Consider the following 13,559-nt stretch of genomic DNA (forward strand, 5'->3'; position numbering starts at 1 on the left):
TGTAAGGAACCATTTCAATAAATGTTTTATCCTGAAAATACACATGCTGTCAGACTCTGGGGTAATATCCACTTTCTGGCTTCAAACCACTTTGGCTGGTGTAGATATTTTGTTGGTTTTTTGTCTTTTCAACCGAACTGCTTTTTGCAGTTTGCAGCTCCTCAAGACTAATCATTCAGTATGAGAGAAGACAGATATTTTTTCTTACATAGAACATGTGAGGAGAAGTTCATGGACTTCTTGGTGTAACATGGAAAATGAACAATTGCTATATCCTGCACATAGACAGGCCATCAGTTTTTAAAGGATTTGAATCTCCTCTGACGTGTTTGAGATCCACACAGTGAAAGTGCTAGAAAAGCGCAGGCTTGTATTATCCAGACTAAGTTGCAACTTCATCGACCATTTACCATTTCTATTCTGTCCATTCTTTCCCAAAAATTCTAAAATACCCACTTGGGTTAAGCGAAGAGCTTTTTATGAACCTTTTGATCAATAACTTAGATCAAGAGGCTGCTGGGAGTGAGGTTACACCAATATAAAATTTTCCATGATCTCAGATAACACCACTGGTTTGTTTGAAAGCTGTCTTTTTACTTTTCCATGCTGAATGAGCAATATTTCTATGCCAACACTAAAAGGTTCTCTTAGCCTAAAAATCAACAGTGGTGAAAAAATATGTAAACAGCTTGTGCCTTTTAGGTTGTGATTCATAAGAAAGAAGAATTTTTCTTCCATCTAAGAAATATACTGTAGACCTAGTATGTGTCTATTTGTTCACATTTAAAGACTAAAAAACTCCAAGTAACCCACCCTTTTTGCTATATTATTAATATAATGGTGCATCGTTTTTAGTAATAAAGACAGCATGCAGAACTTATAAGTTCACATAATCAAGTGCCCTATCTGCTCAAAAAGTGGGAGAGTTTTCACTCCTTCTCAGCTGCTTACTTCGAAGACTCCTCCTTTTCTATAAACTATTTCAAAGCAGATTTGCCTTCAGTTCTCCAGATTACACATCTATTCTCCCTTGAAAACCACTCTTAAAGTTACCACTTAAAAGTCCTGCATTAACCATGTCAACTGAAGAAACAGCATGACTGTACTTGGCCAACACATTCTTGAGTGTAGGTAGGCTTTAAGTTCTCTGCATGAGCCAATCCTGGAAGGAAAAGCACAATAAAGGACAAAACAAAGACTCTTGGTAATGTGTGCAGAACGAATCTTGCAGTGAAACCCTCTCAAGAGCACTCACAGAAGCCCCATAAAACATGGGCTCATGAAATCAGTGCTGCAGCACACCTGATTGCTTGATAAATTCTCTTAGAAACTGAGACACATAAATTTGCCATTAAAAAAAAAAAAAAAGACAAGAGAGAAAGGAGCAAACATAAGGCCAAGTTTAAGGCTGATGGCAAGTCAGCAAAGCAGAATGCCTCAATATTACTGCCATCATACCTGAGCAGTGATTTACCCTTTAATATAGTGCTGCCCATTTTCCCCCATACTAGTTTGTGAGGACTCTTACTTTGGAAGTACTATGTTAAAAATCCATGATTCCATCTAATGAATCTGGCACAAAGCACATCTAAATTGGTCAATGAAGCCTCTCCAGTTACCTTTTTTGGAAGACTAAGATCTGTGCAAGGATGAGGAAAGAAAAGAAGAGACAAAACCCCAAAAAATATCCAAAAGAGCACACAATGATAAGTGTGATTTAATCACTACAGTTGTCAAGGAAACAATCAAACCAGCCATATTGTCTGAAAAAAACAGTCTTAAAACCAGCCTGTGCACGACTCCTGTGCTCCAGTCTTATGGCTGGAATCACACCTCCTCTTTCAGCATGCAGTTTGGTGTACTATCAGTTGAAATTGAGAGATCAGTACAAACCATTACAAAGTTATAAAATTGCTGAAGCATTTTCTGATATGTCATACCATAACAGATACACAAACTGTATCAATTGACACGAAGGCTGAAAATAAAAAAAGGTCTGACTCAAGCATCACCAGTCTATTGCAGCTAAAATTTAAAACTACTATAGAACTTTGACATTGAAAGTAAAATAAAAGTAGCATTATACTTAGAGCTAGGAGAACAGATAATGAGGGTACTGTACTGTCAGACACACAAAATGCCTCCCATACTCCCCAGCAGCACAAGAACTTTAATTTCTGCCATTCAATGGTTGCAGTAAAAAACTTCAAGCATCACAGATCACTAAATAAATTCATGTTTAGCCTGGAAAGTTTAAGACTCAAACTGTCACTTTGACAGATACAAGTATTCATAATTTTCTAGTTGTGTGACAGCAATGTCCAAGCTGACTCCAGAAATACTTTAGGTTTCATTAATGCAGTTGAAGAAAACAGATAAGGCTTTTAGTTACTAGAATTATTGCCTCTAATATAGAAATATCTAAACATGGCATTACCTTCATTGCATGGATTTCTTCTATTAATCTGTCAACTCGTTTTTGGTTCTTTAATTTCAAGTCTTCTGAGCCCCTGCAAATGAAGACTGTCTTTATTAAGAAAATCTGGACTTTGTTCACTTTATTTCCCTATGGGCTAATATGAAGTAGCAAATTAAAAAATTACAAGACAGAGCATAAACACATTGCCTTGTTGTCAAAGGAACATTTTAGCAGAGAGCTGAACATAACCTAATGCTTTTGCTGTTCTGAACAGAGAAGAAAATACTGAGGATTTACCAGAACAATATGAAAGACAAATGTTACTGTATTAGAAATTCATATCAATTCATATCAACAATAGGAGACACCAATATCTCAAATATATAGATATACTTTATATTTGTTACGTATTGCATATTAATACATATATACATTTTAGGATCTGTAATATTCAAATATAAAAGTTCGTTGGGTTTGCTTCTTATTCTGCACAACTTGTTGAAACTGTGAGAAGAGTATGCCCAATTTACACTTTGAACACAGTAACAGATGTATCTCATACTACCTCAAATAAGACACATTGTAAACTACTTGGGGCCAGTAATCTTTAAAAACAATCTACAAAACATTGTTTTAACTGTTTATGTAAGTACTAATTAATACTATTAAAAATCAAGTATGAGCCGTGCATCTATGCCAACGGAAAACGCTTTTTGCTACAGAACCTTGAAGACAACTGCAGTGAGAAAGCATTGCACAATCTGAGTTCAACAGCAGAACAGTTCAAAAGATCACGTCTGACACTTTTAAAAGTGCTGTAAAAGGTTCTGTAAGTGATTCAGATTAGATTCCAATGCACTAAATCCTGTTAATAAAGTCCTCCCAATTCTTCTATATGAAACTGCCTTTAGTTAGTATTTCTAGTCTATCTAAAATGATGTCAAGGTAAGTCAAACACAATCTATATATTTTAATACCCAAACTTTTAAGTGTAGTACATTTTTCTTCCACTTCTCCATTTTTGGGAAAACAATTAAGATCCTGCCTGATTTACAAACACTGATTCACAAGAACGCTGTATTTAAAACTGACTTTTTCAACTTTAATTTCCCGATGTGTCTGGTTAGTCTGCGAATAGTCAGGACTCTGGCCTTCTTCACATCTTTTCTCATCTTCACAACCTGTCAGAAATATGGAAGACATTATGAAGTTTGTTTTCCTTTATTAATTACCATATACAATACATTCATTATATTAACTTAAATTTTAGAAATTAGTTCAACAAAATGAAGTACTTTTGAAAATAAAGTGCATTCCCTCACTAACCAAATCCCAGTTCAAATGAATGCAGATTTCACTTAAAATCAAACTGCTTCCATAAACATCTGAGGAAGAACAACCAACAGTCTAAAAAATGTGTCTGAGGTCTAAACAGAAGACAAGACATTCCTAACTAGCCATACTTTAATATTATTCTTAGAGCTAGACTCAGCTAGAGATTTGAAAAGACTCACCTTTTGCCTTCACTTTGCTTATTTTTGTCCCGGTGAAAAAGCACTAGTACTTTTCCATTGGTACATAATATGTAAAGGCATTTTCATTATGAAACATGTTGAAATATTAAAGGAAAAACTCTCAAAGTAAATTTTATTTGGTACAGAACAGAATTTGAGATATGAAATTCTTTTTCTACATTCAAATTCATTTTTGCTGAAAAATGAAAATCCAAGTGATTTCCAACTCACTACAGTCTATCTCAACTTGCCATCCTACCCATCACTCTGTTCCCAAAATGTATTTTAAAGTAGGTAGTTGTAAAGAAAACTTGACCATGATATTTTGGTTTAACTTCTTGCCCCAATAATAAAGAAACAGAATTCTAATTAGTATTAGACAGATAGGATAAAGAAATCTTTGGAATCTTTTGCAATTAACTTCCATCATGGAAAACCTTAAGCCCAGGTGTCTTGTCCATGATGAATGTTTTGGAGATATAGGGAGTCAATAATGACTTTCTTTTTAATAACTAAACCTTCTCCCTTATTTATTCATATATATTTTACTACATCTACTAAGATTTTGTATTTAACAGTTAAACTTAGAAAACATGAAATATTAAAACAAACTAAGAAAAAAAAAATCAGTCTTCCTGACAAAAGCCAAATTTATCTTAAATTTATCCAGTGGGCTAAGTTTCAAAATTAAGTTGGTAACTCTTTCTCAAGGAAGTTCTTTACATCAGATTTCTACTTTATCTTCTAATTTCTCAGGGATAACACCAAACCAACAGATTGATGGTGACTGCACCATCAAGTCAGTTCCACCAGGAATATTAGTACTACACACCTACATCAAACTTGAGCAACAAAAAAGAAAAGATAAATCTTCAAAGCTCACTGAGTAGTATTTCACACCTGTCTTGGGAAGCCTGGCTAGTATATATACCCTGTGCAGTGACCATACAGATGAAACTATATAACTTATGAAAAAAAACCCAAAAGGTAAACATATTTTGCCCACCTGATTATGTTTGTAGCTCAGGTAACTGACATAAGCAAGTTTTTAAGCCCTCAGCTGTACTCAGGAGTGGCTTGACTGAAGGCTGAATCAGTCAGAGCAAAACAATTCCTGGTGAGGGGCTTATGCTGATTGGCAGCCTCACCTCTGCCAGGAAAGGGAAGAAACGTGGAGCTGAAAAGCACGGAAGGCAAACCGGGAGGGGAATCATAGGGAGAGCAGCGTTACTGTCATTTGCACCAAGAGAATTGTAAAGGGGAAGGTTTTTGGGACAAGAACAACTGACCTAAAATTGGTCTCCTGTTCCAAAATTGTTACAGCTGAGGTCAGTACTTACCTTAGTCACACTAATGAAAATAACTGTGCACACGGGCCTACTTACAAAAGCATTTCTACTTCAGTTAACAGCAGAAACCATATGCCAAAAAGAACCCTGTGCCAAGTCTCTGCAGCACTGCTCAAGTCTTAACATGCTAAGGAACAAATCCTACCATTTGCCATCTAGGCATGCAGACATTTCTTTCTGTAAGATTGAAATTATCACAGCTCCCGATGTTACATCTTCTTCTAAATGGAAGAAAGAAAATAATGCATCTTCTGGTTGAATACTTCTTTGATAGTACGTACATCAACAAGTTTGGAACTTCAGATGCAAACTGTGTATACCTTCTTCGAAAGCGTGGGGAGGTTGGGTTTGGTTATTTTATTACCATTAAAAACATCCACAAGCTACAAATATATTTGAATTTAAAAACTCATACCTTCCATATTAGTTACTGGGTATACAAACATGAAGTATATTTAACTTTCTCTCAAAAATATTTTGTCATGTATTTTTTTTTAGAAATATTAATACAGACACAGCATGTTTCCAGGGCCTACAAGAGCCAAACTCCAGCCTTCCCTGCTGCCAGCCAATGAAGGCTGTATAGACATGACAGCAGGACTGAGGGAAGGTATTCGCTCCTTGGCAGACTAGGCATATCAATTTATGTAATCCTAGTCACTTCTTTCACACGGGACAGTATGCATCAACTGTGTTCTTGGAAGTACTCATAAAGTTCTCAAGAAAGCAGTCAGCTCTTTGGGAAAGAAATCAAAAAAGTTTAGCTTCAGATTTGCAGTGTGCCTGGAACAATGGGGCTCAGACCACCAGGGTGGCTCCTAGTCTCTATGTTACAAAGTGAGAGAGGCAACTTTGTCTTGAGTGAAAAAAAAAACAACAAAACCTACACAATCCCCCACCAAGTACAGTCATATCTAAAAGAAATCACAGAGGAAATGAATTCACTTTTAAAAAACAAGCCTAGGTACTAACACATAGCATGAAAGTACATAAGCATGTTTCCAAAGTTATGGCTATGAATAAAAATCACATCCATTCTGCACTTTCACTTACAGGATAGTATTTATACAGTATTTATATTACCACAGATCCTAAACAAAGATGAAATGCAAAAAATTCCACGACTGCAGGTATTCCACAAAGAAAGGCATCATCAGCCTTAGAGCTTGCAACCTGCAGTAAGGATTGCCACAAAACATGATGTGTACCAGCCAACTACACACAAACCAGTTCAAGCCATAGGCAGACAGCAGCTGCCGCTGTTTCAAGAAAGGGGTAACGAACAGCACAGCAGGGGATCAGCAGATTAGAAGCCAGACAAGAAATAGAAACTCTCTCCTGCAATTCACCTTTTCCAGTGAGTGCACATTACTGAGGGGGATTATAACAGGAACTACTGATTTCAGCACAACCTACATTCAAGTGATACTTGGCACATGGCTACTCCTGGAAACATCTGGCAATAAAATCAGCCCTGATCTGAATGGATGGGTACAAATGACATGGTACAAAGGAACAAGAGGGTACATATCAAACCAAGGGGGTGACTTCTAGCAAACAATCCATATAACAAGTGTGTGTTTAAAGGCATCACAAGAACTGTACTTAACCCAGAATTTACAGCTGAGAAATGAAAAAACTAATAGCTTCAGCCACTTTGCCTTCCTATTCCAGGTTAACCCTGAAGGGTTAATAAGTATTCCCAGGGATTTGAAGTCTTGTGTGGTAGTCTAATCAGGCCTTCTGAATCCTCAGCATATCCAAGCCCTTCTCATGCCCAAGCAGAGGGAATCATGGCTAGGCTTCGGGAATGAAGATTTGGGAACAGAGAGAGAAACTGACACAGGAGTACTTAATTGTACCTTTGATTTCTAAGTTTTCTTCTTTGTTTGTTTTGTTTTGTGGTTGGTTGTTTTTTTTTTTTCCCCACGAAAATACTTCAGTTTGAACACTGGTATTTCACTCATAGTTACAAATTAATTTCAACCAACAAAAGTCTTGGAAGGGTTGAATCAGTGCCTGAATCAGTATTAGACTGTCTGGAAAGGGCTTCTGACATCACAGACATTATCCCTTTTAAATTGATGGGACATGATTATTGAACATAATAAAAGACAAGACACGTGTAATAACAGAAAGTTATTTTAAGAGCCTCCTACATAATTTAGCTGTTCCAACAAAACTTGTATCAAGATCTTCAAGTTTCTTTAAGAGAAACCTAAGGTATTTTTTGATAAAACAACACCAAAAAATCTGGGTTTGGTTCTGAAACCCTAAAGAACCACAGAATGGTCCTCATATTAGGAGGACCAAGGAATGTGGACAAAACGACAGTGCAGGTGCAATATTACATTCAAATTCACATGACTAGTCAAAGGTATTTGCCTTCACATTTTTTAAACAGCAGCAAAGTTCTCAAAGAAACATTACATTAGAATAAAATGTTATACTTGGCCACTTCTGAAACTTGTTTTGAGGTCTGTACAGGCAACATGCCTCCAAACTAACCTAGTGTTCAGCCAGTTAGAAAAAAATAAAGTGTGGCTAAAGATTTGTAGATGTATCAAGAAAGGTATGTGACTACTCTGAACTACAGTATCAACTGTACTTGACAAAAAAAAAAAAAAAAAGACCAATACCATTCTTTAAAAAAAATCTGATGGATTAAGAGAAGCACTAACATGTTTCTGCCTATGATTCATTTAAGTATATTCTTTTCAAAAAGCACTGAAATACTCAAGCAACTGTGAAAGAAAAGTGGATTTTCATGTTACCATATACAAAAACTAATACTGCGCATGAAAATACCTGAAGGACTCAGAATGTCTTAAATACTTCTTAACTCAAAGTTACTAGAAGTTAACTTGGGCAGTCAGCCTCAGCTATCCAAAATGCATGAAAGCCAATAAACTGATGGACATGTCTTTTTCCTCTAAGCAGCCTGAAGCACATACAACTGTTCTTCTTGGGCTTCAGCCCACGAGGTACTGAATATTTTGGTCGTGACCCAATAATGCACTTAAATTATTAAATCCTTAAACAACCAGCACTAGACAGACCAGAATTTCTTCATCTACTTCTGCTTTAAGCCAGCACACAGTCTAGTCCTAGTTCTAGTATAAGCAACCAGAAAAGACAAATCATTTTGTTCTCCTCAAGTAAATACACTGCATCTAACCTCACCTAAAAAAAAGAATTGTGAGAGTTTATAACATTGTGAAATATCCATAATGTTGTACAAACATACATCCAGAGGTCAAACAGAGGCCTCCAGACTTTCCCCCAGCATGGTAAAGTCTCTCCTCTGTGAAGATTGTCTTCAAGGCCCAGACACAACTGCAAAAATATTTCATTTACAATTTGAAGATATCATTTCTAAAGCAATGTTCTGTAATCTTACACAGACATATCCAATTCTACTTTGCAATATAGGGTCTCTTATGTCTTTTCTATCACTTGGTGCCTGGAAAAAAAAGAGGGTATTTCTGAGCTTGCTTTTCCACTTCATTTTCTTCCTGGGCTCTCCAAGCTAACAGGACTTAACTGTCATAAGCGTCACACCTGAGAGTGGGATAAAAAGGAGACAACATCATGAACCTACCCTGTAAATTCTGTCTCAAGAAAGGGTCTATTTTAAATATAGCTGATCATAATGCTATTGACAAATTACCATATACCTGCACAAACTGGGTCTAGTGAATGAACAATAGGAAAAAAATGAAAGTGTAGGTACAAGATATACCTCAGTCCTCGTGGATTCCCTTTATGCCAAGAACATCCTTGCAGGTTGAAATGAGAGCCTCATACTATTAAGATCAAAATTACTCAAAGCAAAAGGGAAAAATATTTGTATCTGCCCAAAAGTATACAATAGTTTTCTGATTTTACTGCAATAAAAGATTTACTTTTTAACTCCCTCAAGTTTAAGCAATGCTGCTAAAGTAGAAAGGGAAAGTCATTAAAAACACACTAACATCAGTTGTGTTTTGTACAATTGCTTTTTTAAAAAAGTTTGCAAATTGCTTAAATTATACATTAACAAATGTCAAAGCAAGAAATCCAGCTTAAAAAAAACAAACCCAACAAAAAGAAAGTGAAATGTATTTAAGTTGAGTATTCAAGCTCTCTTCAATACAAGAAAAACATTGAAGTAAGTAATGTTTGAGTTCTCACTGATCTTCTTTCCTTTCCTCGTTTTAGGGCACATCAAAAGCATTGGTTTCATTTTATAGTTTCTTGGCAGTCTTCTAACCAAGAAATTACCATGGCAACAGTATTCTCAATGTTAATTTTTGGTGCTATTTGGCAACAGCGAGTTTTAAAATTCAAAACACCTGCAGCTGGATCACATATTAGCCAGAACTAACAATAGTACATAATCTTTTGAGTGAATAATCTAAGTGAAAAAATGTTTCTGGAACTTCATTACAAATATTTCTCTCTATTATCTGGAATGTCAGCTTGAAAGATCTAATGATTTTTAGATTCTTAGGAAAAGTTAGCAATTGCCAAGTTTCCTTTTTTCTTTTTTTTACAAAAAGAACCCCTATATTACCGTATATATTTTACATATGTGAAAAGATGTGGAAATAGGCAATTATAGACTTACAGCTTCGTATATTTGCATTATAAAAACACATATGAGTAGGATGATAAAGGCAACAAGAACAACATAACACACCTGTGTGGAGTATCAGGGTCCAGTTCTGGGACAGTTTTATACAAATATATACCACAAAAAAGAATGTATAAGCAAAACAAACAAAGTGAATTTTCAGCCAGATCAGTTTCCTGAACTGTTTTCCCTTATGGTCACAGGAATATTAGCTAGTTCCAGGGCAAAAGAGCAAAACAAAAATGTACAGGAGGAGATAGAGATGGACTACAATAAACTAGAGTACAATAAATAAGCTATCCCTTTATTTGATATACAGATCAAATGCCAGATAGTGCTAAGGAACATAGTTTTTCAGTTAGTTTGTTCCATATCAATGTGGTGTTAATCTTGCTTTTGCCATCTTCACCTGCATGCAGAAACAGGTGTGAATCAAGTGGATTCAATTAAACCCCCATACATCTAACAAAATGCACAGTTCATGAAACTTGAGGAAAATTCTTCTGGATTCAACTATTGCACCCTGCTGCCCAAAGCAGGCAGAAGTGCCACCACTAGCTGGAGGCATCCATAAAGCCAGAAGCTTCTCAGGCCTCTGGACACTCACCCTGTCAAATTCCCAAAGTGGGTTGCTGAAGATGAATGGAAAAAAGCACACTGCCCACTTGGGCATATTGCCACCTTCCTCACAGGAAGAGTACCACACATCCTCCTCGTGAGTTACTGTCAAACCCTTCCTCCACAGTGTGCCCATGCTGCTTTCTTTGTACTTTCTCAACTGAACCACTGAAATATGAATTTCTTTATTCAATATAGCACTGTATTTCCTCCTGCATGGAGAACAGTTGTCATTTCTAGCATAATTTCTCCAAGTGGAAACCACAGTGAGTACTCAAACTGCTAGAAAAGATCATTTTCATCTCAAGGTTTTACAAAGCAATTCCAAATATCTAAGATAGTTGGGAGGGAGTAAGGCCAGCCTAGAATTACTTGGTCATTGCCAAAGACCAAAATTTAACGGATTTACTGCTTCAAAGTCAGTGTTTCACTGCATGGAGTCAGACTCTATGTAGTAGTTCAGAAAGCACTCAAGTCCAAACCAGAATCATGAGCTGGCTAGACACATTTCTAAACCCTACATCAACAGCAGTAGCTGTAAACGTCCAGATAAGAAAAACTGTGATACACTAGCCTAAAGATGTGATATTACATATTACATTTCATATCTAACCACATGGAAATAAAAATTATACAAGTCTTCCAAAACACAGGACTACTTGAAGGTGATTTCTAACTCTGTATTTAATTGATCAGCTAGATTAATCAGCTAGAGTTTGAAAGCTCCTAGCTAGCACTCTGCTAAAAATATTTCCATGGAATGTTGTAGGGGGATGTGATCAAGGCAGTCAATACACCAAAGCTCAAATTAATCCTATGTCTAGGATTTCTTAATTAGACCAGAGCTCCAGCTAGAAGCTACATGTGAATTTCATGCCTCCTTAAGCTTTGACTTTACAAGAAGACAGTAACAGTAGTGACAAGAATTATTAGGATGAACACACAAAAATAAATAATGTGAGTGCTGAGGGCTTTTCCCCCTCTTCAAATGATGAATGTTTTAAAACCAGCTGGAAAGGAGCACTGCTCCCAAGGCAACATTATGAACCTCTACGTTACTTGCATAATCTAAAGCATAATCTAAAGCATAACACCATACCTTGCCTATTCTGACTCACTACCAACCTTACATTAATTATATGGGTCCCGAACATGATCCAAACCTGCAGAGTTGAACTGTCACACAACTGAGTAAGACATCTTTTCCATAACAAACACAGAAATGCAACCATTGTGTTTCCAGTATTAATTTGGAGGTATGGTTGGTGGTGTGATTGCTTTGGCTTGGGATTGTTATTTTTTCTCTTTTTTTCCCCCCTCCTTTAAGATGCATTGTCATGTTGCTACTTCATCTTCTTCCACTTCAAGTAAAATAAGCACCTTTCTGTAAAACTTCATGGTTGTCAAAAAAAGACAGTCAAAGAAGTTCACAAACTTATACCTCTATTCTAAGGATATTTAAAAAATATAACATGACTCAGGTTAATGTGTAGGTTTTAAAGATTAACCTTCTTATACCTAAAAATGACTTGAGTAACACTGCTGAGCACTTGCCAACTTTTCACTTTCTACAATTCACAAACTGCAGTATTAGGGTAACCACTGGTAGGCAGCTAGAGCTCTCTCTTCTGACCATTTGGTACTAGATCACCAAATGTTTTAAATACAAGTTAAATTCAATTTGTCTGTCAAGGCCCCGAAGCATAAAGGGATGGGTTTCTCTGACAGAACTAAGAGATATTACTAGACCTACTGTTACCAGCAATTAAGTATAAATTCCTTTGCAACGAAATGTAAAACTAAAGCATTTCACTAGATATCATTCCATCTTGCATGAAAAGCAGTAGCAGAGTTGACAGCTCAGCTGACAGGACAAACCAGTGCATCAGATCATTTTCCCCTCATTCTACCTTGGTGTGATTACCTCAGACATAGGTACCAGTCACTTGAAAAAGTGCACAGTAGAAATATTTACAAGAGAGGAATGGTATGAGTGCATAAACTTTGGCAAACCGTGAACACAGCACTCTTTCCCTTATATTCTTCTCTACCTTTTCTCATTTACATTTCCTTTTACATAGCACTTAACTGTTGAATATTTACAGAATCACAAAACTGTTTGGTTGGACTCAGTGTTTTGCATGGACCCCATGCAATGAGTAGGATATCTGTAACTACAACAGGTTCCTCAGAGCACATCCAATCTGGCTTTGAATATTTCCAGGGATGGGGCATCTATCACCGCTCTGGGCAACTTGTTGAAATGTTTCAACCCTCTCATTGTAAAAAAACTTCTTCCTAACATGTAGTCTTAATCAAACCTGTTCTAGTTTACAACCATTACCCCTTGTCCTATTGCAACAAGCCCTATTAAAAGATCTGTCCCTATCTTTCTTATAAGCCCCCTCTGAAGTACTGAAAGGCTGCAATAGAGTCTCCCTGAAGTCTTCTCTTCTCCAGGCTCAACAGCTAAAACTCTCAGTTTTTTTCTCATAGGAGAGATGTTCCATCCCTCTGATCACTTTAGTGGCCTTTCTCTGGACCCACTTCAACAGGTCCATGTCTTTCCTGTACTGAGGACCCCAGAGCTGGATGCAGTGCTCCAGGATGGGGCCTTACCAAAGTAGAGTAGAGGGGCAGAATCCTCTCCCTTGCTCGGCTGGCCACACTGCTTTGGATGCAGCCCAGGATATGACTGGCTTTCTGGGCTGCAAATGCACACTGCTGACTCATGTTCAACTTTTCATGACCAGGACCCACAAGTCCTTCTCCATAGGGCTCATGAGTTTTAAAATAACAAGTTAGTAGATTGCACTTGATTAAGTGCGCATTTCAAGGGTCCTACTATCATTTGTCTAGCCACCTAGTTGTTCTTTGCATGCTACAGTTAACTTTCAAGAAACTACATGACTTGGGCATTCATGGATCATCCATCCCTCAACAACAGGCCTCCAATGTTCTATGGTCAAACAGCATGTCAACAGTCACACTGTCTGACTCAGATTAGCATGCACCTTTGCTCTGTCATTAAGTAAAACATCAAG

At 36.9% G+C, this 13,559-nt stretch overlaps 1 protein-coding gene across 1 annotated transcript in view; it reads right to left on the reverse strand.

Annotated features, from left to right (window-relative positions):
• Positions 1-13,559, reverse strand: part of SRFBP1 (serum response factor binding protein 1) — a 69,634-nt gene that overhangs the window by 42,290 nt on the left and 13,785 nt on the right. Inside the window, 2 exon segments of the mRNA XM_051789416.1 lie at positions 2,438-2,510; positions 3,512-3,600. Of these exon segments, the coding sequence (XP_051645376.1) occupies positions 2,438-2,510; positions 3,512-3,600 (162 nt within the window).

Source organism: Manacus candei, unplaced genomic scaffold (genome assembly GCF_025592945.1).
Source record: "Manacus candei isolate 608988 ecotype Guabito, Panama unplaced genomic scaffold, ASM2559294v1 h1tg000027l, whole genome shotgun sequence".
Taxonomy (NCBI): Eukaryota; Metazoa; Chordata; class Aves; order Passeriformes; family Pipridae; genus Manacus; species Manacus candei.